Raw genomic sequence first — 16,521 nt, forward strand, 5'->3', positions numbered from 1 at the left:
TGCCTTAATCTTTATTTCCCAGATTGACCTAATTATAATAATTGAGTAAACATAGTCCTGAATTGAAAAGTATTTGAAAAATAATTAATCTTACCTGTGGTATTAATAAAATAGGAAAGAAAAGTATTTTTCAAAAAATATTTCAAGTTATTTTACCCATTTCGCTATATTTTCGAACATTAAATATGTGTTTTAACACTGTTTAGTTTTCTTTTGTTTATTCACTTAACACAGTATAATTAAAGTATTGATTTTGGGAAATAACAAAGTATGATATTTCAAGTATGTATAAGATAAACTAGTAAATTAAATTCTTTTTTAATAATGGGACTAGTAAGTACTATTTTTTTTCTTCTACAAGAAATCAATTCCCGAAATCGAAACTTGTTTAAAACCAAAAAGTAACTTCACTACGAAATAAATAAAGCTTTTATTTAGATGATGAACGAAAACGTGAACTATATTCTATATCTTTAGGTACTTAAAATAAAAGTGAACAACTAATTTGTACATTTTCGGGTAGTTATAACATTTATTCATTAACCAACCAAATACAAAACCACCTGGATCTGTCACTGAACGACCTGACTTTAACCTACATTATTTGATCATGTAATGTTTTCATCTACCCTCAACTGGCTTAAGAAGCCATTTAAGAATAGATTTTGTTTACTCTTTTTTTAAATACCTGAAGATACAGTCTATAGAATTTCGACAGTATAATCTTGTTAATATTTGCACCACGTAATAAAGCTTTTTTTGTTTCGTATGTGTTATTCACTATCCATACTAACCCGGGACATTAGAAATACTCAAGTATCATCATTCATGTATTTTCAAGCTAAAGTACTGAAATCAACGAAAGTACTCACGCGGTCGAAAAAGTTACCGCCAAAAAAGTCCCTCAAAAAAGTCCCGCAGCGCGTGGCGCGAAAGATTGGCGACAAAAAGGTGGTTATCCGAAGGAATACGAAATTGATTAGGAGGAAAGGTAAAAGGTCCATGTTTAGGCCCGTGCATGTGCTGTGTAGGTAGTAACGGCTGAAGCTGATGAGAGGCACGCAGGTTTATTCGAGGAAGGCAAGCCTTATAAAAAAAAATGTTTTAGTGAATGACAAAAAACTAACGGTTCGCAAACACAAATCGCTCTTTCGAGCGGAATCCTGATTAAAGAGTGCAATGCATGAGGTATATAATATTTTTTTACAAAGTGGTGCACATATATGACATGCAATCCAAATTGAAATCGAACATGTGATGGTAGAAAATGAGTTTTTAGTAGTACCTATTAAAATAAAAGGAAAGATTATTAAATAATTTATATTTATTTGCAAGAACTGTTTACAAATAGATACTTAATGTTACGATATGCAATACAATCTAGTCAATTATATCAAATTTTGTTAAATAATTTTTAACGTCTTTATAACCTGTCTTCTTCAGTAATTGTGCCTCTCAGATTGAAAGCATATCAGCAATTTTAAATTATTTATTTAAAAATTTGTTTCTGGGCTGATTGCCTTTAAAATGGGGTAATGCTAATAGGTGTAATTGTTACTTAATGTTATGTTTATATGTAGACAGGAAATGGTTGTTTATTAAAAAAATCATGTGTTCAAATTTTGAACACAATAGAATTTCAGACATTTAAAAAAAATATTACTTTTTTCTCACTCAAAGTTCCAAAATATCAGTTCCGGATGTGACGTTTTTGACTTTTTACACGTATATTTTGTGACCTACCGGAAAACTGCAAATAAATATTTCTTAACTAAATTTAGAACTTGGGATCGGAAGGAAACTTTGAGTAAGAAAAACAAGAAATAAATGGAAATAGCTCAAGTTTGGTAGATTTGATCATGGCATGGTAGTTTTTTTTAAATTGATTGGTAGAAAACATATGCATCCAAAGTTTACATAGATTGATTGGTTTTACGGTAGATAGAAATTTTACTAATTGTATTGTTTACTAATATCACTAATTAATATTTGTATAAATTAGTATTTTATGTTATTTGTTTATTTTATGTTTATGTAGTTAGTAAACGGTGAATATGATGTTTTTTTTGTAAAACAGGTTTTTTGTGAAGTGTATATCTTTTTACTTCTGTACGGGTTCCATTTTTTATAATTTAGCAATTTAGCCATTTTTGTCGTATTTTCAATACTTGTCGAGTATATACCTTAAAATATAGGTATTAAGTACTATATATGTATTAAGCCACAAGAGAATTGAAATCAAACACAGAAGTTATCTGTAACATGTGCGGAAATGTAGTCATTACGTGCTTGAAGATATAATCTAGCAAAATGCCAATAGATTTGCATACATTACTGGCTTAGGCCGGGAAAACTGGCAAAGCCGTACATCATCCACTACTTGCCAACAGCAGATATTAGTGGTAACAACCGAGTTTTTTTTTAACCTGTCCCCAGTGGTAACAAAAGAAAACTATTGGGAAAATATTCTAAATTGTTACCACCGTGGTGGTTTCTAGTGGGAACGTGGCAAAACGATCAGTGATCCACATTTCTGCATCTTCTAGGTCTGACTGATAATCCCTCATACTATGACGGGATATTTCTCATGTATGGGGCGCGGACCCCGTCACAGTACGGGGCAAAATTTAGGATGATGATGATGATGGGGCCCACGCGGGTTGGAGGCCTAATGAGCTTGTGTTTGCAGAATCGGCGGCGTCCTCGTCGGCCGGCGAGACCCCGAGGGTCAAGCGCAAGTATACTAAGCGGGCCCCTGGAGCTAATAAGGACTCGGTGAGTTTTTTAGGTTTAGCATGCTCCAAATTTATTCTAAACATGTATTGGTGAGTCTTTTGAAGACTTCACACTTAGGGCCCCCCCACATCTAGCGTCTTTCGAGCGTCGGCGTCTACAACTCTATGGCCGCTGCTCGACGCAACGTCGACGCAACTGCGCAGCGACGTCATTTTCCATAGCGCTGACCAGACGCCGACGCTCGAAAGACGCTAGATGTGGGGGTCCCTTATACATTATTAAATTGTACAACGGGACTTAATCGCGTATTTAAAATCTAAGATTTACCTCTGACGTTTCAAGGACGACGGTGTCCCCTTGGTTTGTGTTTGGAGATTTGAGAATTGTCTCGATGAGTATTAGTTGCTTGTGGAAAGAAAAGAACAGTCAACGATAATAGTACATTATTGTCGAGGCTCGGAAGTAGCTACTTGCAGGCTGAGGATTCGTTTTAAACGGACGACCTTGCGAGTCCGTTTAATTGAATCCGAAGCCAGCAAGTAGCCTTCCAGCCGAGTCATATATAGTGCTTTTCTCAAAAATGGTGCAAGAAATATAAATATCTTAGAAATATTTTACAAAAGCAACGTTTGTACATATATATTTTGACAAAAAAAGCCCTTCCCGCCTTTTTACTTTTTTTAATAAAAAATAGAAGTGTATTTTTCTGCCAAAAATACGCCAACCTATTTGAGGCATCTAAATAGTCGCGGTACTAATCATCTGTTTGGCTGTTTAATGGACCTGTGCCTTCATTTGGTATGGTCATTACAACTTTTAAAAAGTTTGGAACTCGACAAATAATGGAATTTGTATGCAAATATCAAATATCAAATATCAACATTTATTCAGCAAATAGGCCACAAGGGCACTTTTACACGTCAACATTGAATTTACATAAAAGCAAAAATAATAACATCAACAATTTTATACAATAAAACTAACAATTCAATCTAACGTATTACAATTACTAAGAGATGTATATGGTCTCTTAATGTCGAATTACATACAAAATACAGATAAAAAAACACACACAAAAAAATCTATCTAACTATGCAACATTGCAGTCCCAAAATCGAGACTGCAATGTTTTTAACTTTTTAATTTTTGACTGATCATAAACTACGCGCTTCGCGACCTATTTTTTAGACGGCAAAGTCGACTTTACCGTCCATTTTTGAGAAAAAGCTTGTACAGTCGCCATCAGATATATCGGAGCGGCCAAGGTGCTCCCAAATATCTGAGCACGCCTCTATTGTCAAGGCGTTAGAGTGCGTGTTCAGATATTGTGAACACCTTGGTCGCTCCGATATATATGATGGTGACTGTACCAAAAATTTACCGATCATTTGTATATGTATTTAGTTTTTGAAATGATGTTTCACCAGCCGCCAGCAGCCGAGCGGGTGAAAGGAAAACGGGGGCGCCCCCGAAAGGACGCCAACAACCACAAGCCACAGCAACCCAGTGAGTACGGTCACAGTACACTAAGAACAGTAGTGAATCTAAGGCCGCTCGGCAAGTTATTTGCCTACTCTTGCGTTGGCGCTTAGGGTTGCCACTTTTATTGTACCTTCATACTGATGCGCGACCCGGCCGCCGCGCCCGGCGCCCCACGGCGGGTTGGTCAACGACACCTTCTCGTAACTCATGGGGCCCTGGTACTTGTGTAGCGCTAAATTCAATTTTTAAAGAGTTTTTTCTCGATTTTAGCCACCGTAGCCTATGGAGACTAACAAGTAACGCTAAGCGGTATTCGTAGGCAATGGATGTTCCTATATTAAGGGTGTCACATGTGGGTTTCTGACTTATGATGCAATTGTTCCTACAATACAATACGACCGCGGCGAGCTGTGCTGAGGCCTACCGAGAGCAGACAAATGCGAGCGGGTGGGCAGCGTACTCGAATGTACGCGATCACAGTCGCGGTACAGCCCACACTGCCGCCACCGTATTCCCCCGTATTTTATGCTAATGTGTGCGTGGCAGCGCGTGCGTACACGGCGTCCGGCGCGCACGCACACATTCAAGCCGGCAGCGGCACATTTCTATGAAGATTCACTACTGTTCTTGTACTGTGGTACGGTCGACCGTTGTCAATTCGACAATGAAATGAATGATTTTTTTTCTATTAAATAATTATTCTATTACAATCGAAAGAGCTCGTGATTCTAACTAGAAATAAGATAAAAAATCCCAAATTTGTAAATAGTGGAGATAAGGTTAGATAATCATCTTTATTGGTACAATCATAGAGAAATATCCTCCTAAGGCCCAGCCATACAAATGAAAAATGCAAAATTTGCCACAGAAATTTGAACCTACACTGTAGCGAATAGAGTTGATTTTGCGTTGTTCAAAAACTGAACTAAACACAGCAAAAGCAACTCTGTTCCAATCGAATATGATTTAAATTTCATTGAACTGAATAAGTACTATGGGTAGGACCTTGGGCCTTAGGAGGATATAGTAAGACAAGAGTGCTCACTCTATACATCAGTTTTGGCACCAAAAAAACAAATATTTTCATAGTCGACATCTAGCATCGAGTAGCGGAATTATCAGCACTGCTAAGTAGCAGTAGTAGTAATGTCAAGTGACAATAGATGTATCTATGACCTATGTCTCAGAATAAATAATGGTACTAGTTACAGGAGACTCACTAACAAAGCGCGTCTGTTACGATCAGGACAGATATGGCCGCTAGGTGGCGACAGCGCCACGCGCGGCTTATGGCTAACCACCAAAATTGGTGTGGAATGGATGTACTTTTAGCTACCTGTAGCAAAGCGACGAAATCGCGGAGTGAGCCACGCCTGCTATGTGGATATCGTGGTTAAAGCTAATATGTTCGTTTTCAGAGATCCGTGTGAGGAGTAACCTGATGCCTGACAACAACGAGCCGATCACGCTGGACAGCGACGACGAACCGGACCTAGGTATGTGGAGGGTTAGGTCACTGTTATATGACAAACTATACATTAAGACTTAATAATTTTTAAGAAAAAAAAACCGACTTCCATGGGGGCCGATGAAAGATTATTGTAGATGGTACACTATGTAGAAAAGGAGGTAAAACGTGGGTGACTTTTCTACTAGCATTTCGCTTCTGTATAATGGCTCCTCTACAGGATGGGCCAACGCCGGCCACTCCAAGGGACGCAGCCATGCGGTAGAATGAGATAGCAATATCACTTGCTCCCTCTAACGCATAAATGCGTCCCTTGGAGTGGCCGGCGTTGGCCCATCGTGAAGAGGAGCCATGAGGGTCGTAGTTCTAGCCTAACCTAACCCACTCCTCAGATAGCAGTTCGGTTCTGTGCGGATCGCAGTTCGAACCTAATCAAACCCACTTTTCAAGTAGCATTTCGTTTCTGTAAGGCTCGCAGTTCTAACCTAACCTAATCCTTGTTCGGTTCTGTGAGGATCGCAGTTCAAACCTAACCTAACCCACTTAATGGCGCATGCCGTGCGGTGTACGGGGGTTTAAGCGGGAGGGGCTAGTAAGATTGGCATCATCGTACTTTATACCTACATTAATTTTATGATAGGTAATCATAGTTGTTTATTTAGTTAAGGTATCATAGTGGTTTTCTGGGTCAAGGTCCGAGTCCGGGTCCGAGTCCGGGTCCGAGTCCGGGTCCGAGTCCGGGTCCGAGTCCGGGTCCGAGTCCGGGTCCGAGTCCGGGTCCGAGTCCGGGTCCGTGTCCGGGTCCGAGACCGGGTCCGAGTCCGGATCCGAGTCCGGGTCCGAACCGGATCCGGGTATGAGTCCGAGTCCGGGTCCCAGTCCAAGTCAAAATCGAAATTCGTAATCACCAAACGTGTACCATGCGTCATTGAAGAGTTCTGTTCTGGTCATCATCAGCAGTTACACTTCATCAAATGCGACAGTTTTTAATGTAAATGCTTGATTTTATGATGAAAATACAAAAAAATCTATATGTATGCCTTTAATATTTGAGGAGTTCCCTCGATTCCTTATGGATCCCATCATCAGAAGTCGAGCTTGACAAAAATGTGGCTTAAAAACTTAACTTGCTTAACGAACATAACGAAAAGGAAAAATCGCCAAACGTGAACTATGCGTCGTTTAAGAGTTCTGTTCTGATCATCATCAGCAGTTCCACTTCATCAAATGCAACAGTTTTTAATGAAAATGCTTGATTTTTTTATGTAAATACAAAAATCTCTATACGCATGCCTTTAAGATTTGAGGAGTTCCCTTGATTCCTCATGGATCCCATCATCAGAACTCTAGCTTGACAAAAATGTGGCTTAAAAACTTAACTTGCTTAACAAACATAACGACGAGGACAAATCGCCAACCGTGAACTATGCGTCGTTGAAGAGTTCTGTTCTGATCATCATCAGCAGTTCCACTTCATCAAATGCAACAGTTTTTAATGAAAATGCTTGATTTTCTGATGTAAATACAAAAATCTCTATACGCATGCCTTTAAGATTTGAGGAGTTCCCTTGATTCCTCATGGATCCCATCATCAGAACTCGAGCTTGACAAAAATGTGGCTTAAAAACTTAACTTGCTTAACAAACATAACGAAGAGGACAAATCGCCAACCGTGAACTATGCGTCGTTAAAGAGTTCCGTTCTGATCATCATCAGCAGTTCCACTTCATCAAATGTCACTTTTTTGGGTGTATATGCTTGATTTGTTGATAAAAACCCAAAAATCACTATATGTATGCCTTTAAGATTTGAGGACTCATTTCGCACCTAGAAATGTGTCCGACTGTCCGCGCGAACGTTCACAATTATAGGAAAAAAAGTCAAACCTGCAGAATGCGCACCTGTAAAATCGAAATGTAGGTATAGTTCCGCTGGCCGAATATTCGGCGGCCGGATACTCGGCCGATGGTCAAGCCGAATATCCGGTATCCGGCCAAACAACTATCCGTTGCATCTTCAACATTTTTTTTTCTGGTAAGACTTACAAGTGCTTGTTTATATTGTGCAGGGTCGCCGAGCCAAGCCTCAGATTCTCTGAGCCTCGACGAGAATCTCCGCGCACTCAGACACATACACGAGAAATACGCTAACATAGATAAGGTATGTTAATCATACTGCAAAACGTATTTCAAGACCTAAAAAAAGATAAGACAATGTTGCCACTGCAATAATTTGTTTGTAAAATAGTAAATTAATTCTGATAAATAATCACGCTAAGATAATTCATTTATTAGTAATTTTACTCGTGCAATTTAAAAAAGTACTTTTATTTACTTATTTTTACATAAACACAAGACGGGCTAGTAAAAAAGTGGCAATATTTTTTACTTTTTTTGGTCTTGAATTACTTTTTGCAGTTTAGTGTCTGCAAACCAATGTGTCAAAAATTTAAATTCAGAATTACGTTTGTTTTCTTTTAAACTTAAAGCAAAGTGAATTTGAAATAGAGGAATATTGTCAAAGTAAATTATGTAGTCAGTGCATTCACTGCCATCTTTCGACACAAATGATTAAAACCTTTGATTTCCTCAGATTTGATTGAAATTTAATACATAATAGACGACCGTTCTGGCCTAATAGGTAGTGACACTAGTGACCCTGCCTGTGAAGCCGATGGTCCTGGGTTCGAATCCCGGTAAGGGCATTAATTTTTGTGATGAACGCAAATATTTGGTCCTGAGTCATATACAGGGTGGAATTTGACGACGGACCTTTCCGGAAATGGGAGATAGTTTAGCCTTAGTTCTATATTTTCTCCATAGAAACTATGTTAATATGGGCAACCGTTTCTAAATTAAACATCCATGCAAAAAACTACTTTGTTCTAACCCTAACAGGTGACAGGGTTAATGAACTTACTTGTAAACAATCAGTATACGACAGGAAATTATGCTAATTTGTTGCTGTCTAACCATTCTTAGGTCTGCTTACAACACGGTAAGAAGTATATGTATTTATGTATATCGTCGCCTAGCAGCCATAGTACAAGCTTTGCTTAGTTTGGGGCTAGGTTAAATCTGTGTAAGATGTCCCCAGATATTTATTTACAAGAACCATTTTTAATTATTGTCAGGATGACTTGTACGAAGCACACTTGCTGGCGGCCAAGTTCAAGAAACCCGACGAGCGGGCGCAGGATGACGACGTTCTCTCCGTGAGGAGCTCCGAAGGTACCACATCATACATAACTGTAGGTGGACTCACAGAATATTCGTCGGTGCGAATAAAAAAATCGCCATGTATTTTTAAGCTACTTTTCAGGAGACAAAAATAACTGTTTATTTTCCTGTTTGTAATATATTTGTTGCACCTGTATTTTTTTTCTGATAGTTCAATGATTTTTACATGATACTCATGAAGAATATAAACAGATTTTTTTGTATTTTTTTACAATATGATTAAATAATCATAAAATGATTAAATTTTGCTGTAGCAAAATTTGGTTAAAATTAACCAAATTTTGCTACAGCAAAATTTGGCCAAATTTTGCAAATTTAGCGACTTAAATTTGGTTGGAAAAAATCGTCATGTGTGAAGTTTGTATACACATAGCGATTTGTTGCCAAAGTAACATAGTGCGATACATGATACATAGCGGATTTTAGGGTCTGTCGGGTAATCCATTCTACAATAAATCGCCATGTGCAACATTATCGCCATCACCCTCGACGGAAAACAAGACATTTAATATCGTTATGTGCTAAAAAATCACATAGCTATTTTGTTGTTTCTATTCTGTTATTTTTTTGTACAAATGTTGTTCTGTGTTCACATAGCGGAATTTTTATTTTCAAAACTAATAAAGATATAACAAAAATATTTATGTGGGTCGACGGGAAATTTAAAAAGGAATTCAAATAGGCCAATATCAAAAAATCGTAAAAAAACACATAGTGATTTTTTTATTCGCACCGACGATATGTAGCAAGCGTGGCTCACTCCGAGACACAGCCAAAACATCCTCCAGACTGAGCATAGTCGCGCTACCCCCTCTGCCACGCATACGGTAATTTTACTCCATGTTCGAGTCGAAAGTGTCTTTGTGTGACGTCCGCTCGGAGTAATTAACAATTGGTTATATCCTCTAAGGACGTCCGTGTCTTTGAACGGACCAATCACGGCACGGCACTTCGCTCACCTCGTCCCCCGCACCCCCGCATTTTTGGCATCATCGGTTGCATGAAATAATTGCTCAAAACTCAGTCTAAGGATTCCTAGTCTATGCTCCGCGATTTCATCGCTTTGCTACAGGTAGCTACAAGTACATCCGTTCCACACCAATTTCGGTGACTAGCCATAAGCCGCGCGTGGCGATGTCACCACCTAGCGGCCATATCTGTCCTGATAGTTTTGACAGATGCGTTTTGTTAGAGAGCGAGTCCTCTGTACCTGGTACCAAAAAGAATAGATAAGAATAGTATAGAGGGGTCCTGTCATAGTAAATTTTGTAGTCACAGTAAATTTACTGCCATCTATCGACACACGAGTAAAACTCAAAATGAAAAAAAAAAAATGTAGAAATGATTTTATTAGTTTTATATCATTTTAACCTCTCACCAGTTTCCATAGGTCAGTTAGTTTTAAATGTATGTTTCCAGGTCGGGCCTCAGTGAAGGACTCGGACCGAGTGGAGAAACTCGAAGACAGCTCGGGATCTGACTCCGACAGCAGCAGTTCAGGCTCTGGTACGTCAATTATTTGTCGAATTTAAGCTGTTGTGAGACATACCAACATTGAATAATTTTACGGTTTAGACTCACTTGTTTTTTTAGTCACTCGCGCGTCGCGGGTCATGTTTCGGAGAGCCTAGGTCTCCTTTCTCAAGCACTAACAGTGCGAGCAGCGTTCACGACGGCCGTGTATCGCGTACTGCGGCTCGCCGCGTCGCACGCTGCGCGCGCGCCGAGAAAACAGGTTGGGGGAGGTCTTCCGCTGTTATTGTAGGCGGGCATAGTGGTAGTGGCGGGTAGAGTGACTAAAAACAAGTGAGTCTAAACCGTAAAATTATTCAATGTCAATTATTTGTTTTTAGGGTTCCGTACCCAAACGGTAAAACGGGACCCTATTACTAAGACTTCGCTGTCCGTCCGTCCGTCTGTCACCAGGCTGTATCTCACGAACCGTGATAGCTAGACAGTTGAAATTTTCACAGATGATGTATTTCTGTTGCCGCTATAACAACAAATACTAAAAACAGAATAAAATAAAGATTTAAATGGGGCTCCCATACAACAAACGTGATTTTTGACCAAAGTTAAGCAACGTCGGGAGTGGTCAGTACTTGGATGGGTGACCGTTTTTTTTGCATTTTTTTCCGTTTTTTTTTGCATTATGGTACGGAACCCTACGTGCGCGAGTCCGATTCGCATTTGCCCGGTTTTTTTGTTTTTAATTTTAACCCCTCTAGTCTCAGCACTTTAAAATGTATAAAACCTCCCTTGAAATTTCCCAGGAGCGTTGTATGAAATCGTGTGTCCAATATCGCATACAGGGGACCTAGAGGTGTCTTTTTGGCCAACCCGCCTGGCAAAAAAGAGTAGAAATTAAAAAGTGGCAGCACTGTAGTGTCGTCCCGTTCTCTTATACAGGGTGTCCCAGAATTCGACGTCAAGCCCTAAACCGATGATAGACCAAGTCATAACAGTTATCATAAAAATACAAAAAAAAATCCAACACATGTTCTTTAAAAATTATGGCCACTTTAAAAATTCACTAAAAAATCCACCCTGTAATTATTCAAGATTACACAATAATAAAAAAATTAGAATAAATTTTTTATTAATTTGTAGTAACTAGAGTTAAAGAACCATTACAGGGTGTGGATTTTTTAGTGAATTTTTAAAGTGACCATAATTATTAAAAAACATGAGTTGGATTTTTTTATTTTTATGATAACTGTTATGACTTGGTCTATCATCCGTTTACGGCTTGACGTCGATTTCTGGGACACCCTGTATATGTTGATTGGAAAGGGACGACACTACAGTGTTGCCACTTTTTAATTTCTACTCTTTTTTGCCAGGCTGTACATAGTAAGAAGCATAGAACACAATAACTTACATAACATTTCATCTACTTCCTGTACGCTGTTCAGTCAGTTCAGTTAAGCTTCAGAATAATAGCTAAGCGGGTGAGGGGCTCATATGACTTTGCATTATTTTTTAGAGAATAGCATGTTTAAGTTATAGAGAATAGCATTTTCATTAGCCATGTCTGTTGCTTAATGAAAATTATTAAAAATATTTTTTATTAGCGTTTGATCATCATTTCACAACCCTGCGGCGGCTGACATCCACGAGATTTCATTATACACCTTTGTTTACCACACGAGTTATCTTGTTTATAAATATAGCCAGCAACAGGGCTCGCGCTCTATTTTTTACGACTTTAAGTCTCAAATTTCAAACCCATTGCAGGCAGTTCGTCCAGCGGATCCAGCTCTTCATCCAGCTCGTCGTCCAGCTCTTCAGACAGTTCGGACAGCGAGTCGGAATCTGAGAAGAGAACCGCCAACCCACTCCAGCCTGCCGAGGATGACAGGTGAGTCAGGCAGGTCGTCCAGCATCCAGCTCCTCGTCCAGCTCTTCAGACAGTTCGGACAGCGAGTCTGAATCGGAGAAGAGAACCGCCAACCCACTCCAGCCTGCCGAGGATGACAGGTGAGTCAGGCAGTTCGTCCAGCATCCAGTTCTTCAGACAGTTCGGACAGCGAGTCTGAATCTAAGCAGAGAACCGCCAGCCCACTTCAGTCTGCCGAGGAAGACAGGTATTAAGGGTTCTCAGGTCAAATATCCTTAGGAGGAGTCAAATTCAATAGGGACTTAATGCCATAGCACACCGGCTGCGTGTGCACGCACACGTCGCACACGTCATGCAAGCGGTATGCCGTCTTTCATAAGGATCTGTATATTACAACGTGCACGTCTACACATGTTACGCATCCGGCATGCACAGGCCTTTAGGGTTATGTCATGTGTATAAATATATTAAAACGGTTTACTCACGTTCTGTTGGATGGAAAGCTGCAGCTCAGTCTGCGTCGATCCGCGCTATGGGAGGTACCCCAAAAACATTTTTTTGCACTTTTTATTTTACCGTTCTGTCGCAATACATGATTTATGTATCCATGCCAAATCGCAGCTCTCTAGCACTAACGATCACGGCAAATGCAAAGCCTCGGACAGACAGACAGACATGGCGGAGTTATAAGGGTATCTAGGTGACTACGAAACTCTAAAAAGGTATAAAATATAAATGGTTAATTCAAACGTTCCCCTCCTCAGATCGTTCGGCGCGTGGTCGTACTCGGGCTTGGTGTCGTCGGGCTCCGACTCCGACCCCGAGCGCGGCGCCGCCCTGCCCCTCCCGCCCCGCCACGACGAGATCAGCGAGTCCGACAACGAGTCGCCCGACAAGAGCTTCCAGTGCCACATCTGCAAGAAGTGGTACTCCACGAGGGTCACCTTGAAGTGAGTAGTTTGTTATAGGTGTTATTTTGTTTTTAGTATTTGTTGTTATAGCGGCAACAGAAATACATCATCTGTAAAAATTTCGAAATGAGCATACATCGGGCTTTTCAGCACTAGCTAAACAACAGATAAAAACTGTAAAAAACGATACTAATTTAACATTTCTAAGCACATTTTTGGACCTTACTACCTACGTTTGATTCATAGTTTGGTAATTAATTTACAACAAACAAAGTTATAAATACACGAAATCATTCCCGCACCGAAAACTCCGATGTAGGTATGTTCATGAGATGCAACCTGGTTACAGACTGACAGCGGAGTCTTAGTAATAGGGTCCCTATGGGTACGGAGCCCTAAGAATGCTAATAAAATGCGATTGCAGGATTCACCGGCGTTCCCACCAGGCGCGCGGCGGCGGCGGCGGCGGCGGCTCGCGGCAGCGCACGCGCAGCTCCGACCGCTACGAGTGCGACTGCTGTGACATGACCTTCAACCGCCGCGAGAAGCTGTGGGACCACAAGTGAGCGCTCTGTAACTTATACTAGGGATGCGAAACTCCTCTCTTCGGGCAAACTCGGCTCCATTCGGCTCAGCATTGCTCCGAGCAATTATATATTAGGGTTGTCACCACTTGACGCCCCTTTGCATGTACGACCACAGATGATAAGATAATGACTTGAATTTTGACAACCCTAAAAAGCCGAAAGGGATAGTGCCATGCATTAGAAAGCGTTAGCATGATTCGTGACTAAATCGCGTTCAAACTTCGGTTTTGTAGGAAGTACTATTCCTTTCTCTATGGTAGTACTATTATTTATTCTGTGTTTTAATTTTGATCTAATTTTGATTGACCTAATGTTGTGTAATGGCCTCAGTTCTGCCTTGACCAATTTTATTGCTAGATAAAAATTTTATGGAGTTATTCATGCCCTGAATGAGCTATGAATCGTTTGTCTTTATCTGTCGATTTGACTTATGTATTTATAAGAAAGGGATAAAACATAATTTAACTGAATCAGACCCGTAAGTTTTACAATAAGGGGGTTAATACGTTTATCTACGCACATATATTATCATAAACCCTCTATAATGTCTTCTGTATCGTCGGCTGTAATTCATAGTTAGGTTAGTGAATATATCATAGAGAGTATATAATATGTGTGTATATAAAGCAGTGAATGTGACTGTACATAATTAGGCATTAAAACACTCGTGCGATCCTATTATGAAACTCACTGCGTTCGTTTCATAAACCCACACTCGAGTTTTAATACCTTTCATTATGTAGCAGTCACATAAACCACTATTATGTATTTGCAGAGCGAGCGCGCACCGCGGCGCGATGACAGTCCGCTGTGAAGTGTGCCGCAAATGCTTCGAGGATGATGCGGAACTAGCGCACCACGCCGCCACACACTCCGCCGACGACAGAGCCGGTCAGTACATCTACTAGACTATATGGGGCATCATCTATGAAAAGGGACCTTATTGTCGATGGCGCTTACGCCGCACAGCGTCGCGCGGCATTGTATTTTCTATCGGAGCATAGTTAATGATGGCGTAAGCGCCATCGACAATAAGGACCCTTTTCATAGATAACGTCACATACCAAAGAGAATAGAGTGTATGGAGGCGGATTGTCAAAGTAGATTACGTAGCCACTGTAAATTTACTGCCATCTTTCGACAAAAATATAAACTGTTAGAACGCCATTTGACTCTGATCATTATTCTTTCACTGATATTTGAATAACTTGTTTAATATATTAACGGCATCTACTCGCGAGTAGGCCAAAGGTTATAGCGCCTTCGCTCGAAAAGACTGCACCATACCTTTGGCCTATCGTTGAGTAGAATAAAATTATTTAATTAGTAATCCGTGATTACCTGGATTATACGGAATAATATTGCATACAGTATAGCTGAGTGAGGACCATTTAGCGCAACTTTTCATTTTGTGTAATTATTCTTAGTTTTAAGGTCACGTTATGGTACTAATAAATGCTTTCTTCTTCTTCAATAATATTAAAATTGGTGTCCAGGTCGATGCACGGACTGCGGGTCGTCGTTCCAGCGCTACGAGCAGCTGGCGCGGCACCGGCTGTCGTGCGCGCGCGCCGACAGCGGCGGCGCGCACGCGTGCAACCAGTGCGGCAAGCGCTTCACGCATGCGCACTCGCTCACCCGCCACGCGCACAACCATGCGCGCCAACTGTATAGATGCGTCGTTTGCAAGGTGAGGGTCCATCCACGTCACGGTAAAGTGGTATCCAGACGGGCATGATCAAATCGGTCGATTTGATCAGGAAAATAATTGACGCCAGTCTCATCTAGCGTCCACACGTATACAATTTAATCGCCAATTTTAGAACCATAAACAAACGCACATACATAGATACTAGCTTCGAAAATTGGCATTTTTGTGTCCGCACCTCCAGATTTGATCGGGCAATCGAATCGACGAGCCAAATTGCCGTTTGCGTCAGCACCTGATTCGATTGGGCAATTTAATCAGATTGGCAAAAAATGTACTAATCTGGATACACCTTAACAGGGGGGATTTTTAGCTAACTTTAGTCTAGTTAAAGTGCCACGAAATGGCCCCATAATCATATCAGCATGTTGCTGGTGGCTTCCAGCGGTGATCTTCCAATGAGACCATCAAGTGAAAAGAATCACGGAAGGTAACAGACAAGAAGAAATAAGACAGAAATAACATACAGTAAACAAGTAGTTAAAAAAGAAAAAAAGTTACACAGCAAGAAAATACAACATAACGACTATTTACAATTAAGATTAATTAATACATAAAACAAGCATCGTGCTCGCAATCGCTGCTTCGATCCGGTCCGACCATACCATGGCTGAGCATTACAGCTGCATATACTACTAGCGCCAACGGTGGCTACACTAACTAAAAAGCAATGACAGATTTAATTTAGTTTTTTGTTGACAGGCGTCGTTCGCGCGCGCCGACCAGCTGGCGCAGCACCTGAACAGCCACCTCGCCAACTACAAGCGGCTGAAGCCTTAAGCCGGGAGTGCAACATATTCACACAATAATGGATTATTATATTATATTAATATAGAGTTTTATTTACAACTGTGTTTCATTACACTCCTTTTGTTGTGTAACAAAGTCATCATGAGAAAAAAAGGCACGGGGGTACCCACATAGTCAGGATGGCCTAGTCGTAACCACATAAATGTCATGGTCTAGCATGAGTTTCGTTCTCGCGCGCGACTCCATACATGAAGAGCGACTTCAAGTATGGCTCGCGCGCGGGAACGCAACTTATGCTAG

The 16,521-nt window shown here is 40.5% G+C and overlaps 1 protein-coding gene across 1 annotated transcript in view; it reads left to right on the forward strand.

The window, feature by feature from the left end:
• Positions 1-16,320, forward strand: part of LOC134677398 (uncharacterized) — a 30,196-nt gene extending 13,876 nt beyond the window's left edge. The window contains exons 7-19 of the mRNA XM_063535851.1: positions 842-991; positions 2,690-2,775; positions 4,164-4,242; positions 5,637-5,714; positions 7,755-7,846; positions 8,820-8,916; positions 10,345-10,431; positions 12,163-12,286; positions 13,030-13,215; positions 13,601-13,738; positions 14,539-14,654; positions 15,260-15,453; positions 16,174-16,320. Coding sequence (XP_063391921.1) covers positions 842-991; positions 2,690-2,775; positions 4,164-4,242; positions 5,637-5,714; positions 7,755-7,846; positions 8,820-8,916; positions 10,345-10,431; positions 12,163-12,286; positions 13,030-13,215; positions 13,601-13,738; positions 14,539-14,654; positions 15,260-15,453; positions 16,174-16,251 — 1,505 coding nt within the window. The 3' untranslated portion in view covers positions 16,252-16,320. The remainder of the gene's footprint in view (positions 1-841; positions 992-2,689; positions 2,776-4,163; positions 4,243-5,636; positions 5,715-7,754; positions 7,847-8,819; positions 8,917-10,344; positions 10,432-12,162; positions 12,287-13,029; positions 13,216-13,600; positions 13,739-14,538; positions 14,655-15,259; positions 15,454-16,173) is intronic.
• The last annotated feature ends 201 nt before the right edge of the window (positions 16,321-16,521 follow it).

Source organism: Cydia fagiglandana, chromosome 26 (assembly GCF_963556715.1).
Source record: "Cydia fagiglandana chromosome 26, ilCydFagi1.1, whole genome shotgun sequence".
NCBI classification, from domain to species: Eukaryota; Metazoa; Arthropoda; class Insecta; order Lepidoptera; family Tortricidae; genus Cydia; species Cydia fagiglandana.